The following is a 26,514-nucleotide window of genomic DNA, read 5'->3' on the forward strand; positions in this document are numbered from 1 at the left end:
GCTTCAATGCAAACTGAGCGCTCACTCAAAGCGCATCCGTGTGAAGTTTCTGTGAAGAAAGGGAAAGAGAGAAAGAAAGAGAGAGAAAGAGAGAGAGAAGTCAAATTCGGTTCCCGCGTCGTATAGAGATACGAAATATCGGTGTTCAATCTCGTGCTTACGACAACCGATGAAAATCGATGAGGGAACAATGGCGCGATATGTCGGTCTTATTAGTGAGTCGTTTATTATCCTTCTTCTAGTGGTCCATCTGGAGCAGCTGGTCCTGCACAATAGAGGTATCGTCCGTAGTCTAGATAGCGATTAAGTCCGCGATCTGTTAAGTTCGGCGATGCTGACTTTATTTGAATCATTTTATTTATAAAAATTTAAAATTTCTCACTCATCCAAGTTTATTTTACACCTGCGCAGATATTTTACTATATATTGAGAAAAACACGACATTCGCATATTTTTTTATTTTTTTACATTTCTCTGATATCTCTTATTTTTATCAGAGATAATTTGTTCCTTTTATGTACGAAAGAGTCGTTTAATTAATGAAAGGAGAAAAATTCCGTATTGTACACACACCGTGTAGTGTCGCCGAACGGATATTTTGTAGAATCCACAGTTGCCTTCGATTCAGTTTACGTAGGCTGTTCCTTTTCTGCCAAACCTTAAGTTATCATCGTCGATATTTGTGATCAACTAAATTTCATTGCGTCGCGACAGCACTCAATGTATACGGGCGTTAAGCAAATCATCCTATTAGTTACTTCCCAATTGACCTAGACTTATTTGTGCACGCGGAATACTACGAACCGTGCTCGATATCGCAAAATTGTCCAACACAATGCCAAGGGGTAAAGTACAATAGCGGGTATGTTTTAACGATACGAATAATAATTGATCATGCCATAGGCATGGGTGTTTTTACAGAAGTATATTTATCATCTCGACGAATTCACGCTAAAAACACGTCACGTTGAGTTTAATTTTTTTTGTGTACAATTCTCGTCTTTCCAAGAAAATTTGATATTTCTTCTTATTCAAATTTGATAGAAAACTGATCATGAACGCTGAGTTACTGCTAGCCTTAGCGCAAATAATTTCGCATTAATGTTGGAAAGAATGGAATGATTTCACGCGACGCCCATGGTGGTATACGCGCGTCAATTGATATAAATTAATTTTCGCATTACGAATCTCACGGACGCATCGAGAAACAATTGAGATCGTGAGAGCGCTATTGGAGGATCTCTAAGCTCTTCGTAGAACCCATTTACGCGCTAGATTGATATATTAGATCGCAAATAATGCGCGACTCACATCTGTCATCCAGAAAGTGTTGCGCGCCGTCTCTTCTTTGTGAGAGGAGGAAGAGAGAGAGAAAGAAAGAGGAGGAGAGAGAGGAGATAGAGAGAGAGAAAAAGAGAGACGAGGTTCCGACTCGCATTCGCTCTTATCAGTGTGCAAAGCGCGATTTTTTTCTACTTTTTTTTAGCTGTCATTTTTTCCGTAGCTTTTCCTTACAGCTTTTACGACAGGATAATAATTTCGCGCAAAATTCAAACGAAGTGCTTGACCTACTTGCATTTGTCGCTACGTTTACTTTGCGATTAATTTATAGCGTGCACAACATCGAAGATCCGTAACACATTATCCGTAACACAAAAAATCGTGTACTATATTGCGCGGAGAAAGAAATCGAGTCAAATTCTATAAAAAATCGAGTTGGATTAACAATATGATATAAATGTTTGAACTATAATATTTTTTTTTATTCACAATCTATTTATTATATATATTTTAACTTCATAAAGGTTAAAATATATATAATAAGGTCCTAACCTCATAAAAGTTAGGATAGACTTAAATTTTTTAAAACTTAGAATTCAATCAGTTGAGGGAGAATTGAATTAGTTTTAAAACTAATTGACACTAGTTGAGAAGAAATTCAAATCTCAATTTTTTTAAATAATCTTTTTATACTTGAAACAATGATTAGTACGCGGCAAACTCTGTAATGATGCACCACTTTTATCATAAGAACAAATTTACGCGTCTTGTCTTCATTTTCTTTATTTTTCCCCTATTACTTTTCCTAATAGCGCCCGTTGTCGAGGGAGTAATAGAGGATCGATTTGAGAAATGCTGCGGTTTAGGCACTTCTTGGGCCGGAGAGGGTCTAAGATGTGAAAGATTTATTGGACCCGTGCCGGGAGTGCCGGCAGTGGAACAAGGTCCTTGCCAGAGGACCGTGGACATCTGTTGCGTCCGGAAGTATCACGATTTACAATGCGAAAAGGGAAAAACGGACGCACGCCAAGGGATGCCTTGCGTGTCGAACGTGACGAGCACGAGGAGAACGAAGATAACCAGCCGCAGCGATTATCATCGCGATTGTTGCGAAGGCTGTAAACTAGGTGATCTTGATCTTTCGTAACCTTATCGTTGAAAGTACTCTCTAAATTTCTTGAAGCAAAATTTCTTTCGAAAATTCACTCGAAGCGGTCGTGAAAATACCGCCACTCGGAATCGCGAGAATTGAATAAATAAACAAGTAAATAATTTCACACTCACACTCAGAGAAAAGGATGATGGCAATTGCACAGGTGACATCTATACGAATTTTGTACAGTGAGAAAAGAAAACAATTCGAATAATTGAATATGAATGAAAAATCAATCGATTCCGGATGACTCGGCTGTTAGTCTACTTTTCCAGTGGAATTTCACTCAAAGAGATCTAGCGAGTCGATCACGCGGATTAATTGCGGACGAATGTCTGGACGGAATCGCGTTATAGGTATCTACGCGGCATCAACGGGTCAAGGATGCAGTTTCAAGAGCTTTTCGTTCGGCATCCCCTGGGATCCCGCGTTCCTCGAGTGCTGTCATGAAAATCTGCCGAGCACCACGACAGATCTCACGAGCCCATCAACCACCGATACCGATTCCTCGTCGTTGTCATCGTCACTGTACTCGTCGTCGCAGTCATCGCCGATATCCTCACCATTATCCTCTTTGTCGACATTGCCTTCCTCCTCGTCGTCGGATTACTCGTCTTCTACGTCTTCTTCTTCGGAATCTACACCGTACTCGATACCAACTCCAGGTAACACACGCGACATACCGATCAAAATTCTCATAAGTAATAAAACTCACAGATGTAGTGCTGATATCAACGCAAATGAAAGAATTAAGACTTCCCAGATAGCACAGAGAATTAAAAAAAAAAAATTGAAAAAGAATTCAGACGTATGTCACCAATTCTGAGTTCATTTTCAGATACAACAATAATTCTTTAGAGTTCAGTTCAGTGAAAAAACTTCTTTTTGCATCCAAAAAATAACTCAGAATTGGTGACATGAATTCTTTTTTAATTCTCTGTGCTATCTGGGTTCTGATCAGTCAGCCAAGAACTTCGCGTTGACGGTGGCGACATGATTGTAAAATGATGAACTGTTAGACAACTGTTAGACAACTGTTAAACAAGAAAATAGATTTGCTCGCTTCCAAAGAACTTTTGTATTAGTGCAGATTATTGCAATAAGAGGAAGAGAGAGAGTAAAAGAAAATATACTTAGATCTGTTCTTTTTAGTTGAACTGTCTGAATTGGTGCATGTTGATGAACTAAGTTAGAGTGAGGCAAATATAATGTAATTATATCTGCGTAACGATACAAGCCGAATCGACAGTTGTCGCGTACGAAGTAGTTGTTCTGAAGTCTTGAACTAAACAATTACATGAGCTAATTGTAATTGAATCGCGAAATGCTAAGTATGGATTGTGCGCATTCGTTCGGTCGCAACTTGTTTTTTCCTCTCTTTCTCTTTATGACAGGCGCGAGCTCGCGACTTTAAATCGCGCGTTTTGATTCACAGAGTTGGACGATATCTGTCAACTCATGAAAGGCATGCTCTGCTCTGACATTTGCGTGCCGACACCGGGCTCGTATTATTGCAAGTGTCACGATGGCTTCACTTTATTGGAGGACGGCAAGACCTGCAGTCAGGATCCGACTGACAGGTACGAACGAAACAGTACGTTTCCTTCTTTTCGCGAAGGAAACGTGTGTTGCTGTTAAATCAGCTTTATAGCATGCACATTCTCCTGATCCTTTTCCTCAAAGATTTTCCTCTCATCAACGATAACCTTCCCAGACAACATAATGTCTAGAATCGAGACATAAGACGTTTTAAAGATCATCTTTAAGATGTCTTTCAGACGATTTACGTATAAATATCTTTAAGGCGTCTTAAAGATTATCTTTAAGATATCTTATGTTCCGATTTAGACATTATGTTGTCTGAGTTGTGACTTCGAATTTCCGTTCTCGCAGATGCAAGTCGACTCACCCGTGCGAGCAGATCTGTACCGACAACGGTGAGTCCGTCATATGCAGTTGTAATCCCGGATACGACTTGGCCGACGACGGACGCTCGTGCATGCCAAAGACCACCAAGAACAAGAAGTCGACAGACGCCGCGGACAAGGATACCGCGCCGTCACCGTTGTGTCCGTTGGGCTATCGTTACAACGAAACTAAGCAGGTGTGCGATGGTACGTAAATTAACCGAAGACAACCACCAAATCGCGTAGATTTATTCTTCGCAGGTAAGACAACGAACTGACGTTGCGCCAAGAAGTTGACACACAATTTACACGCAGGTCATTACCTTGCAACAATAACCACAACAAAGAACAACATACAAAGAAGGTCAAGAGCTATCACCGATCTTGGCTGCGTTCCTTTTGGGTGTTTGGCGCGCTGTAAGCGTCATTTTATCTTTCGTTTTCATGTAATGAACGATAAAGATGAAATGACGCTTACAGCGCGTGAGCGTCAAAAAGGGACGCAGCCCTTGAAGAATGATTGTAAATATAAGTCATGCATCATTTACCATTGCACAATTGAAGCAAGCTCAACATATTATCGCAAACGTTTTGCTCTTCGATTTGTAATAATATCTTGACTTAATCTCGATTCAATAGTGCAACGGTAGATAATACATGATTTACGTTTATACACTCCAATCTCGCTCCAAGATCGGCGCTGACTCTCGCTCGCTTTATTTGTACGTTGTTTTCGTTAGAGCCTTTATTTGTTTAATTAACCGTAACAAAATAACAATTACAAATATACCCCACCTTGCGCTTTCGTTTTTGACTCGATGTAACGCTGACGTTTTTTCGTGTCTCGTGATCTTTTTTTTTCTTTTTACATGCGCTGCAACACACTGCAACGTCGATTGTATCGCTATGTTTTCTCTGTCGGAACACTGTCCTTCCCCTATCTCGTGTCTCGCTTGTGTTAACTGCGACTGGGATATACCATACATTATTTTTCTCTTTTCACATCTGTGTGTGATGATGGGAGTGTGGTCGAGTGATAGAGTTTCCGATCGCTATACGCTATACTACCTGTCACCGCAATCGTTCGCGTTCGATTTTCGCATGTGATCGTCACTTTTACGTTGGCATCGCGCTCGCTCGCGCACGTCACATCGCACAGACGTGGATGAGTGTCTGGAGTGGAGCATGTGTCCTGGGAGATGTCAGAATACTATAGGATCGTACATCTGCATCACGATGAAGTCAATCAAGGACGCGCCCTACGAAGTTTGCCCTCCCGGTTACCAGTGGGAGTCACGCGCGGGTGTGTGTACAGGTAACGGCAAATAGTGTTTTATTTTAGCTGCGATATTTTGACAATATTTAGGGAGGTTACAGCACGTGTCTGGTAATACTTTTGAAATACTTATAAAATATTAAGCGGAAAGTCGACATATTTCAAGATGTCAATTTAACGTTCTCTTTCCTCATTTACTAAGATCGTTATGCTACTTCCAGATATCGATGAGTGCTCTGTTCTATCTAACGCTTGCAGCGACGCTAAGCCATTCTGCGTAAACACGCAGGGCAGTTACGCCTGTCTGGAAATAACTGGAGTGAAGTCCTGCCCCGCTGGATTCAAGTACGACAAGTCGTTGCAACAGTGCAAAGGTAATGAATTATTGTACGATAACATCGTACTATATTTATCGAATTTCTTTTTACCGATTATATCATTATCGAACAGTAAATCGAATAGTGAAAGACTCGTGGCAAAGTGATATTTTTTAATTTGCTCGCTTGCCAATCAGACGTGGACGAGTGTGCGGAAGTTATTCACAGCTGTTTGGCGGATGAAGAATGTCGCAACACCGAGGGTGCTTACGAGTGCGACATGAAGTGCGAGAAAGGATTCACGTACAGTATTAACTTGGGTACCTGTGTCGGTGAGTGTCGCGCTCTGATAAATAGATGCAAAAGATAATATTTTGTGTTGGAACAGATATAAGAAAAAAGAATTTTATACTGATTATATACAATATAAGATAAACATATTTTCTTGTGTCTAAAAATTCTTTTCACAAATTTTAATCACGATCAAGCATTTATTTGAATTCACAATAAGAATTTATATTTTTACATGAATTTAAACATCTCTTTAATAAGATAATTAATTACTTTATGTTTATATGGTAGTAGAGCAAAAATTTTCTCACTATATTGACATACATATACATACAGTAAAAAAAAATTTCATAAGATCAATTAAGTCATTTTGAATGACAAAAAACAAATTTTTTAAAATAAAGTATAAAATATATAGATTTAATGATAGGAAAAAAGGCTATAATATGAGTTCAGCATAGCACGGTAGTTGTAGTGCTATGTATCGAAATTAGTAAAACCTTCTTTATGTTAGAAAGTCATGTAATTTATTTTACAAAGAATATGTAAATAATCATGGATGAATCGAAACGTTTGATTATTTATATATTCTTTGTAAAATAAATTACATGATTTCCTAACATAAGGTTTTACCAATTTCGGTACATAGCACTATAGCTACTGTGCTTGAACTCATATTAGCTTTTTTTCCTATCATTAAATTTATATTTTATTTGTGAGTTCTTTCTTCTCTAAGAATATATAGGTTTAATTTTGTGCTGATTATATTAAAATTATTATGCAAAACAGACGTTCAAACTTTAACACATTTGAAATATATGAAATTTTTTGATTATTCTTTTTAGATATAGACGAGTGTCTCGAGTCGAACAATCTTTGTCCCGATCCCGGTGCGTTATGCGTCAACACCGTGGGTGCTTACAAGTGCGTGAGATCTTCGAGCGATTCTTTTCCGCGACTACCGATCGAGAAGGATCTCTCCGATCGTAGAAAGAACGTATCACTGAGCCCGTTGATCTGTTCCGCCGGATATAAGCCTGCAAACGATTCGGAAATAACGTGCATAGACGTCGACGAGTGCAGCGAACAGCTTCACTCCTGTGAGTTTGACGAACGTTGCGTCAACGAGATTGGCAGTTACAGGTGCGAAATTCCGCAATTCTTGAACGCTAACGAGTCTTGAACGCTAACGCGACGAATTTACTTTAATTGAATGAAATAATCATTAGATGCGTGCCGGTTAAACGCGACGAAGGCTTATCCACCACGAAGAAGAGTGACAACAGAGTTTACAAACTGGGAGAAACGAACATCTTACCAGTCACTAATCGTAATAATGAAATCGTGGATTGCGGCAGTGGTTATTTTCTGGATGGCAAATCGCGTCGTTGTATCGGTAACTGCGATTTGTTTTTACAATTACTTAGTAAACACCAAGTAAACAGTTACATTACATCAATGTTATAATTTCCCACTTTAACTGTCACATACAACATGTATTATATTGCACTTATATTGTTGAGTGAAATTGCAACATTGACGTGATGTTACTATTATTTAGTGTTCTCCGGGCACTAATCTTCTCAGTAAACAAAGAACATTAGATCAATATTTGGAGGTACTGATTTGATGCGTATCTCTTTAACATTTTCGCTTGATATTTTAAAATTATTTTAAAGATATTGGCGGATAATATGATTTCTTGGAATATTGTAAAATGTTTTTTGAAATATTGAAGTGTCGAAAAGTTACTTGTAATGATGTTGATACAACGTTAAAAATTATATACTAGAAAGCGTTATAACATTTTATCAATGATTTTTTGTTTAGTAATAGTATTATTTCGGAAAAATAATTTATAAATAACAATAAATAAGTTGGAATTCTCTACAAGTATGATAATCTGTCACGTTGCAGACATTGATGAGTGTGCCAACGGGCTAGCGGTCTGTGGAATTGGTGAACGTTGCGTGAACACGGAGGGTAGTTACCGTTGCTCTCCTACCTGCTTGCCCGGATTCCGACTGCACAACAGTCCGAATTTTGTTAATGAAACCGAGGATCCTTGCGAGGACATAAACGAATGCTCGCTCGGACTGCACAATTGCAATCGCTTGACTCACCGTTGCCTCAACACAAACGGTTCTTATCTCTGTGAACCATTAGCCATCACAACCACCACTACCGCCGCAACGACAACGATGACGACAACCAGTAGCACAACCAGAAGACCTTTTAACGATTTACGCTACAAAATGCAAACATCTAGAATCCACAATTTATCAAATAACGTGGGTAACGAATTCGCAAGTATCACTAACATTCCAGATAGCACAGAGAACTCAAAAAGAATTCAGTTGTACGTCACCAATTCTGAGTTCATTTTTAGATGCAAAAGGAATTCTTTTTACTGAACTGAACTCTGAAGAATTCTTTTTGTATTTGAAAATGAACTCAGAATTGGTGACATACGAATGAATTCTTTTTGAATTCTTTTCGAATTCTCTGTGCTATCTGGGATTATATACAGCGCGAACCAAAAGCAACCAAATATATTGATTTAGAAATTAATTAATTACACACCCACGAAATACACAAACACACTCATTTTTTCTGATAATACAAAATACCACGATTAAATTACTAGTTAATTAATTAAAAGTTAAATAAAAAATTAATGACTTTTAACTTAGTTAATTTTAAATAAAAATACGATCAACTTTTTGCTCTACATTATTAGCATGTAATTCATGCTTATGCTTGCAGAGAGCAGATCGTTATTGGTCTACGGAACCGTGCAGGCTGGGATACAAAAGAGACGCAAGCACAGGATACTGCGTGGATATAGACGAGTGCTTGGTCGGGCCAAGCTGTCGCGATTATGAGAAATGCACCAACACTCCGGGTAGCTACGACTGTTCGCCGCTCTGCAGCACCGGCTGGTTCTTCCATACAGCCACGAAGAGCTGTCAGGATGTGGATGAGTGCCTGTTAGGCAGACACGATTGTTCTCAGGGTACTCACAGGTGTGTCTCCTTGATGTTAAATGTCCCGTGCACGCGCATACTTTGCTTTAGAATTGTAGATTCAAATACGAACGCTTGCAAATCTTAATTTATAGATGTGTCAACACCAACGGATCCTTCATATGCGAGTTAATACCGCCCTGCAAGCGTGGCTTTCGACGAACTTTCAATGGCACCTGCTTGGACATCGACGAGTGTTCCGAAAGTCTGCACAACTGCCGGCTCGATTTGCATCAGTACTGCGTGAACAAGGAGGGCAGCTTCGAATGTTTGATCAGGCTGCCCTCTTGTCCATCTGGATATCAATATTCTTTAGGCACTCGACAGTGCGAAGACATCGATGAATGCTTGACTGGACAGTACACCTGTGACGCGAGACTTCTGGAAAGATGCATCAACTTGCCGGGCACATATAGGTGCGTAAGATTACAGTCGACGAGTGTACATGTAAGCACAAAAATAATCGATAGAACATTATTGCAAGGATACTTAACAGCGTATAACGTTTTTCGATATGCAATTTTTAACGTTGTGTCAACATCATTACGAATAACTAACGGCATTATGATATTTTTAAAACATCCTTGCAATATTCAAAGAAATACCATAATAAGTGTGATAAGATATGTGAAATATTTTTAAAATATTAAGTGAAAGCTTTCAAAAGATACACATAAAATTAATATTTTTAGATGTTGATTTAATGTTGAGTAACGATTGATGTTTTGGGGAAAATTGAGTAATAAGAGAAATTTAACGTGTTGAGCGAAATGTTGAGTAAACGTATATGTGTTTTGAGTTACGTTATGTAGTTTTGAGTAAAGTTATTATTTGCTGTATTTTTAAAATATTATTAAATGTTTGCGTGCATAGCAATGTTCAGTATCTTCGTCTGTGTGGGAAGCTTTCATACATTCAACAGAAGTCAAAGTGACAGTCAACGTGTTGATTTTTCCTTTAAACGTGTGGCACCTTTACAGGTGCGAGAGACCTCCACCTGTCATACAACGTCCACGTCAACGACCCGCCTGTCCTTCCGGCTACCGATACTACACTCATTTGCGCGCATGCACAGGTACGTTTAAATGATTTGCGTGGAATCTAGTTCTTATAATTATAATAAGATGCTTTCTTTCATTTAAGTTGTAGAGATAAATTAATTATAATTAATTATGTGTATATATTTACATTGTATATATTTCTCGGCTGTATCTTACGTTTGTTCACTGTCAAGTTAGATCGTAGCATAAGTTTTTAGAATTTATAGCGCTTCCATATATGTGTATATGTGTATTAAGAAGAATTTCAGATACTTTTCGTGTTTTCAGAACTCGTCAGAATGATATTGACACCGAGCTCAGGATAATCGGCTAAGCATGCTAATCAGGATAAGCATGTCCGAGAAATTTTTCGCGAATGCATGGGTGAATGATACGATCTTTATCAATTTTAATGATCTGCACGTGTTGTTCTTTTCAGTAATAATTACGATTTTCTTGTAGTGTGCACGCATATATACATCGTGCACGACTGGATGTATCGTGCTTTTGTTTCGTGTCGTCCTGCATTCGATTAACTTTCACGTAACTACCATCGAGCTTTATCTCAGCATCACGATACGACAGTTACTAAGTAACGAGACATTTAATTTCGTTTTGTTGTAAGTGAATAATAATGCTTCGTTACTTAGTCGTATTCTGCAAGTTGGTATTTTATGTTTATTATATTATGTTTATTATTGTATTATGTTTATTATATTAATACTATTTATATTATAATTAATTATATTAATACTATTTACATTATAATTAATGCAAGTTACGTTAATATTAGTATGAGATTAATAAAAAAAAAAATAGTTTTTATAAAACGTAAATAAAAAAAAAACAGTTTTTATAAAACGTAAAAATACTCGCGTGAATTTCACCGTTCTGGACACTGAAACATATATTTTAATTCGGAACTGTAGATATAGACGAGTGCGCAGAAGGGCTGGACACATGCGGCGATGAGATTTGCTACAATCAACCGGGTGGTTACAGCTGCGCAACGCCGCCCGCTCCGATCACCAGGAAGCCGTCGACGACGGCGTTGCCGGTGCCCGGCAGGAATCAGAGATGCATGGACGGCACTAGGTATGTGAGGAATCGCGGCTGCGTCGACATCAACGAGTGCAGGGAGCTTGAGGACGCGTGTAGCAGCAACGAGGAGTGCGTCAACACCATGGGAAGCTACACGTGCACCTGCAAGACCGGTTTCAGGCGTGATAATTTAACGCAGGCCTGTGTCGATATCAACGAATGTCAGTTGCAGGTAACGACGATGAGACGTTCGCCCGTGCGAACACGTGTCGCATGTGCGCGCGAGTCGACACGTCGGTATGCATCCGAAGTTTGCAAGGGAAAGACCTGAAACATTGTGATCTCTCATGCCCGCGGTCGAGGAAGATAAACGACCGCGGTGTTAAGTCTCTTGGTCCTTCGCCGCGACTATCTTGGATTGTAGCTTGTAAGCGAGAGATAGAAGTTCAAAATTCGGGCAATGTTAAAATAAAAAAGTTTGTCTATCAAACGACGAACTTGCGACTGGCTGAATAGATTTGTAAAATATTCATTAAATTGATATTTATCAAATATTTACCATTGATTATTATTTGTAAGTTTATGTGTACGTGCCTTTTTATTGAGTTGCAATAAGATTTTTTCAGGTAAAATAAAATGTTTGTATTTTATTATATAAATATAAGTGTATATGTTATAATTTATGATACAATGTGTGCTGTTTTTATTCATGACTTCTTATTCTTCGCATAGGTGGTTTCACAAAATTTATAATCATGTAAAAATACAATCGTCTTATTTTACCTGAAAAATCCGAAATTGTTTATTACATAATCCAATACTCTTCAACATATTTTGCAAGAATTTTGAACATTCATTTCTGATGTTATTATCCAAGATGGCTAAGGCGAAAGACCAAAAACCTCAACAGTTATGTTATCTTTTTGATGATCTCTTCTTTGACGATTGACACTTTTTCTCATTACAGCAAAACGACTGTCTGCCGACGCAGCGATGCGACAACACGATCGGCAGTTATTCATGCACACGCTTCTTATCGTGTGGCACCGGATATACGTTGAACGCCGCGACGGAGATCTGCGAGTCAGTTATCAATTTCTTTCGTAACTTTTAATGATTAATACTGCAATTCTAGACAAAATCATAAAACTCGTAACTTGTTCACGTAAGACTCGTAAGAACTTATGAGTAAATTCTATGGGGTATGTTATACCCTTATAGTAATATCATACTAAGAATCATTGATAATTACTTATTTTCAGTATTAAAAATACTGGATAATAAGTAATTATCAATGATTCTTAGTATGATATTTCTATAAGGGTATGATAACTCGTAAATATCTACAATTTTTTCTTTTTCGTAAGATACAATTTTACGATTTTACGATTTATTCATATATTTGCTTAAAATTGCAGCATAAATATACATTACACCAGACAATTAAATGTTTACTTGAGTACACACACCTTTCTATATGCAATTTTGTTATTTTTTTTTTAAATACGATTCAGTTACATAGATCTTTCTTGTGTAATTCTATTAAATCTCTTAAACAGGGACGACGATGAATGCCTTCTAGCTACTCACGACTGTAGAGGAGGATATCAATGCAGGAATACACTTGGTTCCTATCGTTGTGATCGCATTCCGCGCATACCGAGCCCTCAGCCACGCACATTGGCGATCTCGAGAGCCACGATGATGATGACGACTACGACGACGACGACGACAACTTCGACGACTACACCCTCGTCGTTGACGCCGATTGATTCTCGGCCGAGTTGCCCGCGCGGCTTCGAGTCCGGCTCTGGCGGCAAGTGCATGGACATCGACGAGTGCCGGAAAACACCGAATCCTTGTGGCCGGCAGAATTGCATCAACACTTTGGGATCCTTCAGGTAGAAGAGTGCTTACAGTGAGGTTATTCTGTAGAGAATAATTTACTTGTGCTGGAAATTGATAAACTTGCTTAAAAATGTTAAGAAAATATTGATAGAAATATATATAAATTTTATTGAGACCCTATATGACTTCTTCTCTGAACTTATTCTGTTAGAAATTTCTCATACAAAAAAGTTATCAATTTCTTTCGTTTTGTATCGTAACTTTTAACGATTAAATATATATTATATTAGAGAATTAAATATTTATCTAAGTCCCTTATAGAAATATCATACTAAGAATCATTGATAATTACTTATTTTCAGTATTAAAAATACTGGATAATAAGTAATTATCAATGATTCTTAGTATGATATTTCTATAAGGGGTAAACAGCCTTTTTATGCAATTTTATCATTTTTATTATAAACGCGATTCAGTTACATAGATTTTTCTTATGTAATTTTATCAAATTTCTTAAGTAGGGAAATGTGTATGTGTCTTTGTGCGACTGTTCATAAAATTTTGCATTATTATATATTATGTAATCTACAATCATAAATTATTATATTGGTTGTTCCGTCACAGTAATGAGATTTCGGGACTTTTTTCTCATTCTAGAAAAAAGAATAGTAAATAATGGTAAAAAAGTTCTATAAATATATGAATAGAAATTACTTCTATTCGCCTTTGTAACTTTCATGTTATCTTTAGTCATCTTTAGTTTTGTCTGAATTAGGTCTCAAGTTTAGTTGCGCTTAAACAGTAAACGTTTAACTGCAACTTGACATCTATACGTATTTTTACTTTACTTTTACTTTACATTTACTTTATTTTTACTTTTCATATGTATGTATTATTTTTGTTAGCTATGTTTTATATTCGTTCGCTACATTTTATAATATTTTGTCTGATAATTACTATATATTATGTTGTCTATTATTTTTTCTTTTATTTTGTACTATATAATATTTTGTCTAATAATTAAAACTTACTCAAATTGAGAAATAGCGGACACGCATCTAATATATGGATTTGCATTGTAATCCAATGATGATGATAATGATGAGGATGATGCATATACTGATGAAATACGCGAATTTGTTGCTGCAAATTGCAATAAGAAGACACGCGACGTACTTAGCACGTTGTTGCAGCTTGGCGAGAAAAGGCCAAGACGTGCACAGCACATCATTCCCACACAAGTAGTTAATTATCTTCGCGATCCGCCGACACGTCTCTCGGCTTCAGCATGTTACGGACTGAGAACGATGATTTGAACACGGCAGAATTTTTTTTCAGGTGCATGTCCAAAGTGATCTGCCCGCCCGGTTACGCTTTAGACCAGGTATCCGGTCAACATTGTCTCGACATAGACGAATGTCGCGAAGAAATCCATGAGTGCAGCAAAGGCCAGGTCTGTGAGAACAGATTGGGCGGTTATCACTGTCTCTGTCCGCCGGGATACGTCGACGGGCCTAATAAGGATTGCGTCGACATCGACGAATGCAGCGTCTACGGTACTCGCATCTGCGGCCTGAACAGTCGCTGCGAGAACACCGCCGGCTCCTACAAATGTCTGTGCGAGGAAGGCTTCGAGAACAACAGAGGTGCTGGCCTTTGTCAAGTAAGTCTTACCCCACTTAAAAAATTTGATGTGAAGATTGAACAGAAACATATATAGATTCATTAAAATGCTATATGATTTGATCTCTCTCTCTGAGCTAATTATTCCTAACGGGAATTTCAAAGATATATTTTGCATTACAGCTCATATAAAAGTGTCATTAATTTCTCTCGTTTTATATTGTAGCTTACTTTCGACGATTAAATATTATATTAAACGATGAAATATTTATCTGAATACACGATGCGTTTTTCTATGCTGTTTGATTATTTTCTATCAAAAATACAATTTTTACATAGTCACATAAATGCTTCACATGTAATTCTGTCAAGTCTTTTAAACGGAATATGTCCAATCGTTTTAAGCTTTATTGAGTGTAATTATATCCCGGGATGGTGTTGTTACGGATGGATTTCTTTAGGACATCGACGAGTGCGAGCGAATACCGGGACTCTGTCAGCACATATGCCTGAACGTCTGGGGCAGTTACAGATGTGGATGCAACTCCGGATACAGATTGAACGCCGACAATCGGTCCTGCAGCGATATAGACGAGTGCATGGAATTCAAGGATAATAATCTCTGCATTGGCATCTGCGAGAACACGCCGGGAAGCTACGCATGCAAATGTCCTGATGGATACCGGCTCGGTAGCGATCAGCGAACGTGTCAAGGTTTGCCTCCTTTTTGCTGACATATAAGATTCAGGATTAGGAAAAGTTTTTTTTTTAAAGTAACTTTGTCACCATGACTTTCGAGACAGCACAGATTTCTAAAAAAATATCTAAAAATCATTAGTGGAGAATGGTGGATATAATGCAGCTTCGTAGTGTTTGTACTGTTTTCCTATTTGAATACAATTGAATATAATTGAAAATAGTTATATAATTGAATATAATTGAATATAGTTGAATATAATTGAAAATGCTTGTACAAGATGAAAACAAAAATATCAATGAGATTAGCAGAATATTCCATGTTATATAAGATATTAAAAAGAATTTTTTATTTACAAAAATTTTTTTTGTTTTTGATATAACGTGGTATACTTTGCCGTACATTGACATTTGTACTTTTATTCTGAATAAGGATTTGCAATTTTATATGACTAAATAGAAAAACAGTGAAAAATACGAAAGTTGTATTATGTCAGCATCTAACTTGGGTTATTTTAAAATAGCGCATGTGCTTGATCAACTTAACTTAAGAAAAAACTCGTTTTAAAAAGTAACTTGTTACCCTTATCGTTCTGAAGAAATAACAAATCGTTACAATTTCTACTTTTTCGTCGAATCTCTAAGATGTTATTTTAGTTTAACAAATACAATTTCGTTACCATTATCTTTACAAGCGAAAAAAATGACGTTGCTATCATGTTTTCATTAAAAAGAAGTAATTTGTAACAATACAACGGTATTACTTTCAAACTGAGTACAAACATCGGCTTGCAGACACGAGAGGACGATACGATTACTCGCGGATCAAACACGGGGAATCTCGAAAATCATATGTTATACGGGAATGTTAATGGCGTGGGTGGATAACGCGATTGTGCGAAAGTTAATTGAGGGCGGCAGAACTGAGAGCGCGCGAGTGAGCGTCCGTTTACGTGTTAGTCACGGTGTAGTAGCTTCGTGAACGGTGGCACGCGTTCCACCTACTTTGTTCAGCGGTAAAGCGGCACGATTTGTACTTGACCTGTTTGCCGGTGAACTGGAGCATCGCTCTGGGGTCACTGGCGCTCCATTCTGCTCCGGGGTCATCTCCTCCCACAATCTCCTCAATCTCGAGCAATCACGACATCGTCGCCGTCGTGGTCGCGCTCGCCACGATTTCGCCACGTGCAACGAATTTAATTGTTCCCTCCTACGTGTGCTGTTCGCAGACATCGACGAGTGTGCGACCGGCCAGGTCTGCAGGGATCCGGACGAAACGTGCCACAACACGCGCGGCAGTTACCGATGCAACAAGATAAACTGCCCCGCGGGATATCATCGAGACGGCTCGAAAAAAAAGTAATGATAAATGTCTGACACTGATGTAATGATTGAGCATGTGATAGAGTAAGCGAACCTATTTCGAAACACTTTAACTTTTTCCTGTATTAGCCGTCAAATAATATCAAATTTTCATGTTAGTAAGAACATGTTTTTTGTTACTAACATGAAAATTTGATATTATTTGGCTAATACAGGAACAAAATTAACGCAGTCCTTATTCGCTTACTCTATCTGATAATCGGAACTCCTGCTTAAAAAATCCGATAAGAATTGGTAGAAATACATATATAAATTCCATGCTACTTATTTTTATCTATCATTTCTATTGGAAATTTTAATTTCTTACATATCAGCTTATATAAGAAAGTTATCATTTCTATCATCTTATATCGTAACTTTTTCAACGATCAAATATTATACTAAATAATTAAATATTTATCCGAATGCATATATCTTTTTATGAAATTTTATCATTTTTTACCAAAAACACAATTTAGTTACATAGATTTTTCTCATATATAATTCTATCAAATCTTTTAGCGAGATAGCTTTTTGTCCTAAGTTAAATTTGAAATTTTCAAAGCTTCTAGTTCGTCCCTTTTGTTGTGGTCATCTTGAATCGATGATATTAAAAGCGAGGAAATGCACGCTTAAAATTCTTACAAAGTATGTTAAAATAAAAAGATATGTCCATAAAATAATGAACAGATTCGTAAAATGTTTTGGAAACTTCTTTTTTGTTCTAAAAATCAATAAATGGCTATAATATGGCCTATTTTTTAATTACACGATTTCGCTTAATCAAGCTGGCCACGGCAAGGAAACAGAAGCCTCAAGTTGCGATTTTATCGTGTCTTTTAGACAATTTTGAACGCAAGTAATTTTATCAATTATAAATAAAAATAATATTTAAATTATAATAATAATTATACATAATTTTTGTGTGTATGATAATTCTTGTGTCTAAAATTATAATTATCCGCAGAATAATTGACAATTACTTGCGCTCGTAATTATAATTAACTTCGAATTGTTATTAAACCACTTTCGGTAATTACTTGCGCTCGTAATTATAATTAACTTCGAATTGTTATTAAACCACTTTCGGTAATTACTTGCGCTCGTAATTATAATTAACTTCGAATTGTTATTAAACCACTTTCGTTTCAGCCGTTGCGTGCGTTCTTTGCGGTCCTGTCCATGGGGTGACCTGGCCTGCATTCGTTCGCCCTTGCATTACTCCTACAACTTCATCACCTTCGTGAGCATGCTGCCGATCCCTAACACCGGTCAGCTGGAGTTATTCACTATGAGGGGAAACCATCACCCGGATTCAACGGTACAGTTCACCATGGCGATGATAGACGTACGCGCGGTGCCTGGTGTCGCCCGCGCCACGGAGTCCTGCTTCAATCTGAGGAAACCTTCACCCTCTCAGGCGGTGTTGGTGCTGACGCGCAGCATCCCGGGGCCGCAGGAGATCGAATTGGATCTCAGCATGGAGATCTATCACGACAGCAAGTTCGTCGGCAGCGCCGTCGCCAAGATCATAATTTTTGTCTCTCAATATGAGTTCTAAGGGGACCTTCTCTGAAAGCACGAGAATACAGAACGAGACGATAAGAATGGAAATCGCGAAGTAAAGCGATATAGTCTAGTGATACAATCGATCTTCTCTCTTCCTTTTATCTCTCATACGATTAATACGTTGGCTGCCACGTTGATTGCACAAAAGTTCATGAAGATTGAATTGCCAAAGACACAGTAAACAAATGTATTTCGAGATAAATGTATCTTTTAGCTGATTTTAATGGCTTTCTAGAGACACTTTTTTGAAAGATGTCTCATAGACGTCTGAAAGAGGCAGGATGTCTCTTAGAAATTTGTATCGTCTGGAATCCTATTGGTTATACAAATGATTTTTCAAATGCAATTAATTATGATATATATGTTATTATATCATAATTTAATAAGAGTATAATGGTAGTATCATAGAATGGAAATTGATCACTGGTAATCATCGCGGCATTTAACGTGTTATTTTAGCTTTAGCGGTAAATTACGATCGAGAAGATTATAAAAGCAGGAAAAGTTTCGTATATATGTCTTATGTTATATATATATACATTGCCGAATAATATTGTTTAATTTGGAGCGATGATTTCTCTCTTGAAGGATAAAAATATCTTTAAACTTTAAATGTGCTACTTGTGATGGTAAAAGCAACGTGAAGTTTACTCGAAGAATATGATTTTTTCCCCAAAGAATATATGCGATGCGCGATCTTTCAAGCGATATACATTAGAGTTAATAGCATAGGCTCTTTTTTATCCTCCGCTCGTCTTTAAGGAAAGCCAAATATTGAAATAAATATCGTTAGCTATTTTTCAGAAATAATTCTGTAAAAACCGAATTCAATGTACATAGATTCTTGTAAGTTAAATCATATACAAAGGACAGAGCGTGAAATAAAAACTTACGTCGGATATAACGCATGGAACATGCAAGAATACCCAAACATACACTTTATACTTTGTCAAAAATGTAGTTTTTATTAAATGTTTCGCTAACGACACTCTTCTTCCTTCAACTCACACGATGCGCTCTCCACAATTGAAACGACGTCTGTTGTTTCGAATCTAACGCTTTATTTCTCCTTCGTGGAAGACGAACAAAGCGAGAAATCTGAGATCTTTAGTGTTAATCGCTGCCTCGTTGTATGAAACGCGCGCACAATCGTTATGCGATACAAAATCCCGATAAAAAATAAAATATAATAATAATAATATCACTGCACTCGGTGATTGTGTGACAGTAGCCGTCGTGTCGGATGCAAGTAACAAACTCATTCACCCGGTGATGCAGCGGATTGTCTCGCGTACATACAAGCGCGATACTAATAATCGTAATAATTGCCATTACTGCTAAGTGAGTAATTAATACTTGTACTAAAGATAATTGCGTTCACTGTCGTGACAATAGTATTATCGATTACGTGTCAATAGCGCTAGCAGCACAATATTTTCATATAATATATATATATATATATAATTCTTATAATAATATCAATAATTATCTATACGATAATATATATATAGAGTAATAGAGTGATAACAATAATAATAGAACTAGCGATAACTATATAATAGTTAATATACACGATAACAGGAAGTAGAACAACTTTTTGACGGGACCCGTCGCGTCGCTCCCGAAAAATGCATACGAAGGGATGCGATATCGCGTCGCACGCGCAAGAATTCCCACGGCGACGCTGCTCGCGACACTTGAGAATCTCGTCGACGGCATGCACAGCTAACAGAAGCGTTATTCACACCATCGTAACAACAAGTAATAACGCATGATGAACTTTCAACAAGTGTACGCGCGCGAACGCAACTAATAAATAGTATTATTAACTATAACGTAACAGCCTGGAGATACAGTAGCAACGCGTTACCACGGCGTTAACAACGATGGCAGTGAGACACTCGTCGCTCTTAAATCTAGAAACGTGAAAAAGGAGCGTGACTAGGATTGCTAGAAATTTATTCTTTTTCGTTTTTAACCGCACCTTCCTGGAACATCGTATAGTGGGCAACGCCTGCGAGGCGTTCTCTTAGCCGGTTTTTCTCTTTAAGTACTCAACGACAAACCGTATCAAAAGACCTCATGACGACGAATCCTCACGTTTATATATATATACATACATACATACATACATATATATATATATATATATATATATATATATATATATATATGTATAAATACAACGCATATATCACATTAGATAAAACAAAAAGTCGATCCCAAAATTCATGAAAAAATTGGTTTTTAAAAAATAACGTGATAAACACAGGATATACTCTCTTTTACGCGCACTACCGACAGACGCGTTTCGACGATTCTTCTCATTTTTGCAATACACATATACACACGCACACACACTTCAAATCGCATCAGATCCAATTTCCAACAACAATCTCACAGTATCACAAATATCTCGTTTTTTTCCTTTCCTCTTTCTTTCATAATCAATAACATATAGTCCGAAGAATATCTCAAGAGATCAGAGAACGTGTGAAAAATCGAAACTGCCTTCAGATATCTTTAGATTCTTTTCCTTTTTTATGTATGTCGATCGTCTTCTCTTACTTCCTATGAGATTCAAACTCTCTTTCTCCTGGATAATCAAAAGTTTACAGGCAACACGGTGTCTTAACAACGAATTACGGAATAATGGAGTTTAGATTTTGTTAACATTGTGTTTGTTCAGCGGAAATACTTCTTTGTACGTGAAGAACGTTTATCGTTTCGAACGACACAACATTGCGCGTGTGCGCGAAAAGTAACACACTTAATCGAATGTAACAAAACTATTTGCTCGATTTACGCCCGACAAAACTAATCTACCGAATGTGTCGATCACTTACTTGATATAGGCACTGAACTAGGGAGATCTGCGCCATGAAAAATAAATACACTAACGACTGTGCTATATATACACACACACGCACACACATATACACACACACACACATACCTATTTAATGGAGGTAGTAACAATGTTGTTGACACTCCTACTCGTGACCCGTTTTGCATCCTGTACGATGAAAGATGTCACCGAACGCGATTATATCTTATCGATTTGATCTAATCGTTCACGACGTTCGTATTGATCTCGATATATCTCAGCGGATTTACAGAATGATTCTTACACGAGGAGTACGAGATCTTCTGCAAAATGCAAATTAAAGTGAAAGTACCAATGCTTGGATATATACTTAACATTCTTTCTATTGTTTGGGTCTTTAAACATGAATGTTTAAATTTTCAACATATAATATATATGTCGAATGTACACATATCGAATGTATACATATATTCTATGTTGAAAGCTTAAACGTATTTAAAGGCTAAAAAGAGAAAACCAGAGTTGGGTATTTGTTCAGGTATTGGTGCTTTTATCATATGAATTTTCGCGTTCGCGTGACCAGCAACGAGAGCCACTGTGCGTAGAAATAGTATGTTAGTTTTCGGCGACTCATTCTCCATTTGCAAATGCTATTTCGGCGGGCGGCCACCTCTGACTTTTGCGAAAACAACGCACAAGCCCGTAAATCCCAACGGAAGCACTCAAACCGCGGCTCTTTTCGCGTGTGTGACACGCCTTCTCGGACCCGCACGCGTGACGTGTTCTTATTTACGACCTCCTGAGAAATGCACGTAACGGTATGTACCGTGACGCGCTTAAGCAGCCCCGCTACTTCCTCCATTGAACCGGAGAGTCGGAGTATTTTCTGTTTCTTCTCATCGCAATAGTTACGTGTCATCGTGATGGCCGATGCGATTTGGGGGAATTTGACAACTATGGAATCCGATTGAGAAGAGGAAAGAGGTTGCCCGGATGAGAGCTCGAAATCAGGTCCGTAAGATATCGTCTCGGCCGTTTTTCGTCTCAGCGTCTGAGAGAATAGCGCGTTTCGCGGGAATTCGCCGGCGGTCAAGCGATCGTGTTGTTGTCTAGCTCGGCGAACTCGCGCGTCACTTTGCAGACGTAGTACAGCCGCTCGTAGAGGTCCGGGGTGCAGCCGAGGTCACGCAGATCGTTCAGCCAATAGGAAGATGCGTGTCGGCCCGTGTCGATGTAAGTGATCAAGTATCCCCTACCCGGCGATTCCTGCGACACTACCATCTTCGTGTGGTCCACGAAGAAATTCACTTGCAGGAGAGGTACCGTTAGCTCCATCACGATGGCCTTGTCTGTACGCAGCCACCGTCTCATTCGCGGCACGCAAGCGTTTTTCGACTGTCGCGGCGGCGCGCGATATTTTTTCAGCTCACCACCTACAACACGTAACACAAACACACACATACGTTGGAGTTTTACTCGTTAGCCTAAGTAATTGCGTCACGGTCTCATTGTCGTTTTTTATTAGGGAAGAAATACTCGAGAGAGAAATGAGTCTGTCGGAGATAGAAGAACCGAGTGTTCTCTACTTAACTAATTTACAGCTCTTCGTTTCTGCTTTCAGGCAGCATAGAATATCCTAAGATTATTCTGGATGTATTCAGAACGTCCTGAGGCATTCCCCAGGACACCCTCAGGACACACAGGATGATTATGGCACGTTTCGTGTTGTTGAGTTGTGTGTGTAAATAAGGGAAGAAAGCTTCACAGTGCAAGCTCACCTTCTGTGAGGAAATCGTCCATATATTCGGTGAAGTGACGGAGCAACTCGAGTTTCTTCTGCAGCGCCAATGGGATGTCCTTTTCTCGGTGATATCGCGTCACCTCGTCGTCGGTCGTCATGTATTCCACTCTTCTGCAACATAATTTATATTTTGTATAGTACTAAATGGATTATTCTACCGTCGATAAAACGAAATTGAATTGAATAATTGATAGTTTTCATCGAATCAACGGATAATCGCGTTTTTTCGCCGGAAATTACTTCAAGCAATGAGCGTAATTTTCGATTTATTCGCTAGCAGTCTCGGAACTTACCTTCTATCGTGAGTGTAACTGATCTTCGTGTTGTCATTAAAGAGAACGCCGACCGACTTATCGGACAATTGGAAGCCCAGCCCGTACTTATTCGAGTAATCGATCCACTTGGTGACGAAAAGCGGCACGATGTCCTCCACGGTCGGCGGGTTGCACGTGTTGTTGCGCTTCATCTCCGTCACGCAGGCCTCCAGAGCGCGATGCATTTGCACGCTTTGCGCCACGAGGCCGATCTTCTTGTGGTCCGGACAGAGCACGCTGCTAAGCCGTTGCCGGAACCGCGGCAGCTTCGGTAATTTTCTGACGAGCCAGCTGGAAACCTTGGACTCCTTCTGCAGGCTTTTCTGCGAGCGATTGAGTAGATGTTGCTGCTGCAATTGCTGCTGCTGTTGAGCTTGAATCGATTGTTGCTGATAACGCGGCATGCCAGACGCGTCGGGATGAACGAGGCTCTGCTGCCATACCTGTAAAAAATTCAGGGCGCTTTGTGAACACCTTTTCTAGCTTGATGACGCATCAAAAAGAAGAATCCGCGGAAGTAACTGGAATTGAGTGAAACGAACTCAATTTCAGGATTGCAAATTATTTTGCAAACTGTCTGTGTCTTGCCTCTTAGAGAACAAATTTTAGCGTAAACACTCTTTGTTTTTATTGTTTACGTAAAACAAATCCTAAATTCAGATCAATGATTTACTTTCATTAGAATTATTCGCGTTATACAGTTAAATCAACCTTTGGTGATTGAAAGAAAAACCTACGTATACATACAATATACATACATACAACCATATTTTAATTTTGTTTGCTGTTGACTAATTGTTATTTTTTTAATTTTGCAGTTTGTAGATTATTGATCTGATGTATTCGATTCGATTCGACTGCAGTTTATGCGACGAAATTTGCATAAAATCCTGGGAATTAATTCTTTCTACCCGATTTTTTAAAAATATATCGATGACCGGACAACTTATCGGGATCACTGACCTGCTGCGCTTTGTTGGCCTCTTGTTGGCTTCTGGCGACAGTAGAGACCGAGGATGGCTCGACAATCGACGTCGGTGGCATCTGGTAGCAGCAAGTGTGGGGCAAGGACGCCGGCACGTACTCCTTGGTGAGGTAAGCGTGCTCCTTCACTCTCTCCAGGCTCGGTCTTAGCTCGGGATTGGATTGCAGCAGCCACCTGATCAGATCCTGACCGCTCCTGCTCGCGATACTGTCGTCTACCTCGCGGTAATGGTTATTGCAGATTCTCGCGTAGGTCTCCTTGAGCGTAGCGGTGTCGAACGGCGGCTGCCCCACCAGCAAGGCATAAAGTATGCAGCCCAACGCCCAAACATCCGCCTCGTAGCTGTACGCCTGCTTGTACAACACTTCCGGGGCGATGTAGTTCGGCGTGCCGCATATCGTCCTGCGAATGCAAACGACACTGCAGTCGACGATACCGCCCCGGTCGACGTGCCGCCGTTTGTGTTTAGACGAGCGTACATCCGTCGGCCGCGCCTAACAATCGTCATCAGAGCGTCGGGAAAAAGGGAGATCTCTATGCGCGATGTTTGTATGTTCTCGCCGACGGGGAAAAGTTAAGTTAACGATACAGTCAACGAGAACAGAGATACCAAGAAAGAATCTGACGGATGTATAATTATTATGATGGTTCCCCGTTAAGTCAGTGAGAAGAGAAAGGCTGCTGCAGTTTTGCCCCGATAAATTTCAGAACACATCTGCGGTATACAAGTGAAGTTGCTGGAGCCACGCTTCCCGTGGATTTTTTTCAACATCTCACGAACAACTCATTTTATCAGAGGCAAAAGCAAACTGAACTGAAATGAACTTAATGTTCACGACAGTTTACCTCATTAGGGAGAGGGTCAACTAAATTGAAAAATTTCCTCTAATTTTAATATTATTGTTGTTAATGTCAGTAAAATTGTATTTTGTGCAAAGGGATTACTTCCTGTAAATAAAAATAAATAAATAAATATGATATAATAAAAGAAGTTGTTCTTTAGTAATTTTTATTTAGTGATAGTAAATTTATCAAGACCAAAGTATCGCAATCTTTTTTCCACTGACTGTATACACGCTGTGTTTCTTGTTTTTTAAATTCTTTTATGAGCTCTGCTGTTACTTGTGTTTACGAATTTAACGAGTGTATCCTTAATGAGCGGGGAACACGAGATTCGATCCTCACAGTGTCACAAATTAACGGGTCTTACACTCGCCTACGTTGGCCGTCAGGCCTGGTCGCCAGTCCGAAGTCGCCGATCTTGACGATCATCCGATCCGACAGGAACATGTTGCCCGGCTTCAGATCTCGATGGACGACTTTCTGAGAGTGGATGTACGCCACGCCGGTCACCATTTGCTTCATATAGTAACGCGCTTCCGGTTCCGTGACTTTGCCACGGTACTTCAGCACGTGCATCAAGCTCTGATGAAGAAGAGGCAGAGAATGAACGATCGCTTCTGTGTCTGGAGTAGTTGACTGCTTCGCCGCATTACAGTGGAGTGTTTGACGAGTCCTTTCGACGGACTTCGGAAGTGAGAAATTGGATATCGAGACAATGGAATTTTACTTGTGCGCATCTCGCAGGGTTGGGAAGTAACGTGTCACTTGTAAAGGCTCGTCTACAATACGCGGAGGTAACGCTAACGGTGAACGAGTTACTTTTTTCTAATGAATAATGAGTCACGCTAACAAATCACTTTTAAAAACTAACCTTCCCAGCCCTGCGCGTTTGTACTTTACGTTTATGGCTTTCCATAAACCGTGTCGTTCGCACAGATGTTGCAAGAAACTTCAGTTATGAACTTGGAAATACGTGATACCGACAACAAAATCTCATAAAAGCGATTGTACGCTATAGCGAGCCGCGGAAGGGCCACCTGTATGGTCCCTTTGAAAAGAGAGTAAACGACCGAAAAGAAAGCGTTTCCTGGCGAAAAGACGGTAGACTCGGATCCTCGAAAAATCCTGTCGTTTTTATTTTTTTGTGGAATGCTATTCACAGCGGAGTCTTTCTTTCTTTCGCGATTCTTCGCTAAAAGTTACGGTCTTCGTTCTTATTGCATCTATTATCACCTACGCCGTGCAGAAGCAGCGTCTGAAATATGCCTTTCTTCGCATACATTTTCAATACGGATAATTTTCAAGACAAATGAG

General features: G+C 38.9%; 2 protein-coding genes across 5 annotated transcripts in view; one reads left to right on the forward strand and one right to left on the reverse strand.

The window, feature by feature from the left end:
* Window positions 1-19,416, forward strand: LOC116847771 (fibrillin-1-like). 2 transcript variants are annotated; one of them, XM_032823115.1, is made up of 21 exons: window positions 170-278; window positions 2,094-2,408; window positions 2,791-3,099; window positions 3,870-4,014; window positions 4,328-4,548; window positions 5,501-5,656; window positions 5,839-5,991; window positions 6,132-6,266; window positions 7,071-7,368; window positions 7,455-7,621; window positions 8,143-8,516; window positions 8,992-9,251; window positions 9,347-9,667; window positions 10,232-10,326; window positions 11,221-11,564; window positions 12,300-12,415; window positions 12,892-13,233; window positions 14,519-14,843; window positions 15,265-15,517; window positions 16,729-16,858; window positions 18,014-19,416. In XM_032823115.1, the coding sequence occupies exons 1-21, from the start codon at window positions 170-172 to the stop codon at window positions 18,420-18,422; spliced, it is 4,977 nt and encodes a 1,658-aa protein (XP_032679006.1). In that variant the 3' UTR covers window positions 18,423-19,416. The 2 variants fall into 2 exon arrangements, with proteins under 2 accessions (XP_032679008.1, XP_032679006.1); XM_032823117.1 differs by lacking the exons at window positions 5,501-5,656; window positions 5,839-5,991; window positions 6,132-6,266 and having other exon boundaries at window positions 1-278.
* Window positions 19,369-26,514, reverse strand: part of LOC116847772 (serine/threonine-protein kinase PLK1-like) — a 43,264-nt gene continuing 36,118 nt past the window's right edge. The window contains exons 6-10 of one of the 3 annotated variants that reach the window (XM_032823120.1): window positions 25,574-25,782; window positions 24,336-24,759; window positions 23,352-23,815; window positions 23,036-23,169; window positions 19,369-22,690 (exon numbers count right to left, since the gene is read on the reverse strand). In XM_032823120.1, coding sequence (XP_032679011.1) covers window positions 22,347-22,690; window positions 23,036-23,169; window positions 23,352-23,815; window positions 24,336-24,759; window positions 25,574-25,782 — 1,575 coding nt within the window. In that variant the 3' untranslated portion in view covers window positions 19,369-22,346. Of the gene's footprint in view, window positions 22,691-23,035; window positions 23,170-23,351; window positions 23,816-24,335; window positions 24,760-25,567; window positions 25,783-26,514 lie in introns of all 3 variants that reach the window. The other 2 variants (XM_032823119.1, XM_032823118.1) reach the window with 2 other exon arrangements.

The sequence above is a fragment of the Odontomachus brunneus genome, unplaced genomic scaffold, assembly GCF_010583005.1.
Source record: "Odontomachus brunneus isolate Ranch 3 - 2012 unplaced genomic scaffold, Obru_v1 Obru_scaffold_083, whole genome shotgun sequence".
Classification (NCBI taxonomy): domain Eukaryota; kingdom Metazoa; phylum Arthropoda; class Insecta; order Hymenoptera; family Formicidae; genus Odontomachus; species Odontomachus brunneus.

Bases quoted from the DNA above. Each gene is read 5' to 3' on its own strand.
- LOC116847771 (XM_032823115.1), top strand. From the start codon at position 170: ATGAAAATCGATGAGGGAACAATGGCGCGATATGTCGGTCTTATTAGT. The intron at 4,549-5,500 runs GTACGTAAATTA...CACATCGCACAG, and splicing joins AACTAAGCAGGTGTGCGATG to ACGTGGATGAGTGTCTGGAG. The intron at 7,622-8,142 runs GTAACTGCGATT...GTCACGTTGCAG, and splicing joins CAAATCGCGTCGTTGTATCG to ACATTGATGAGTGTGCCAAC.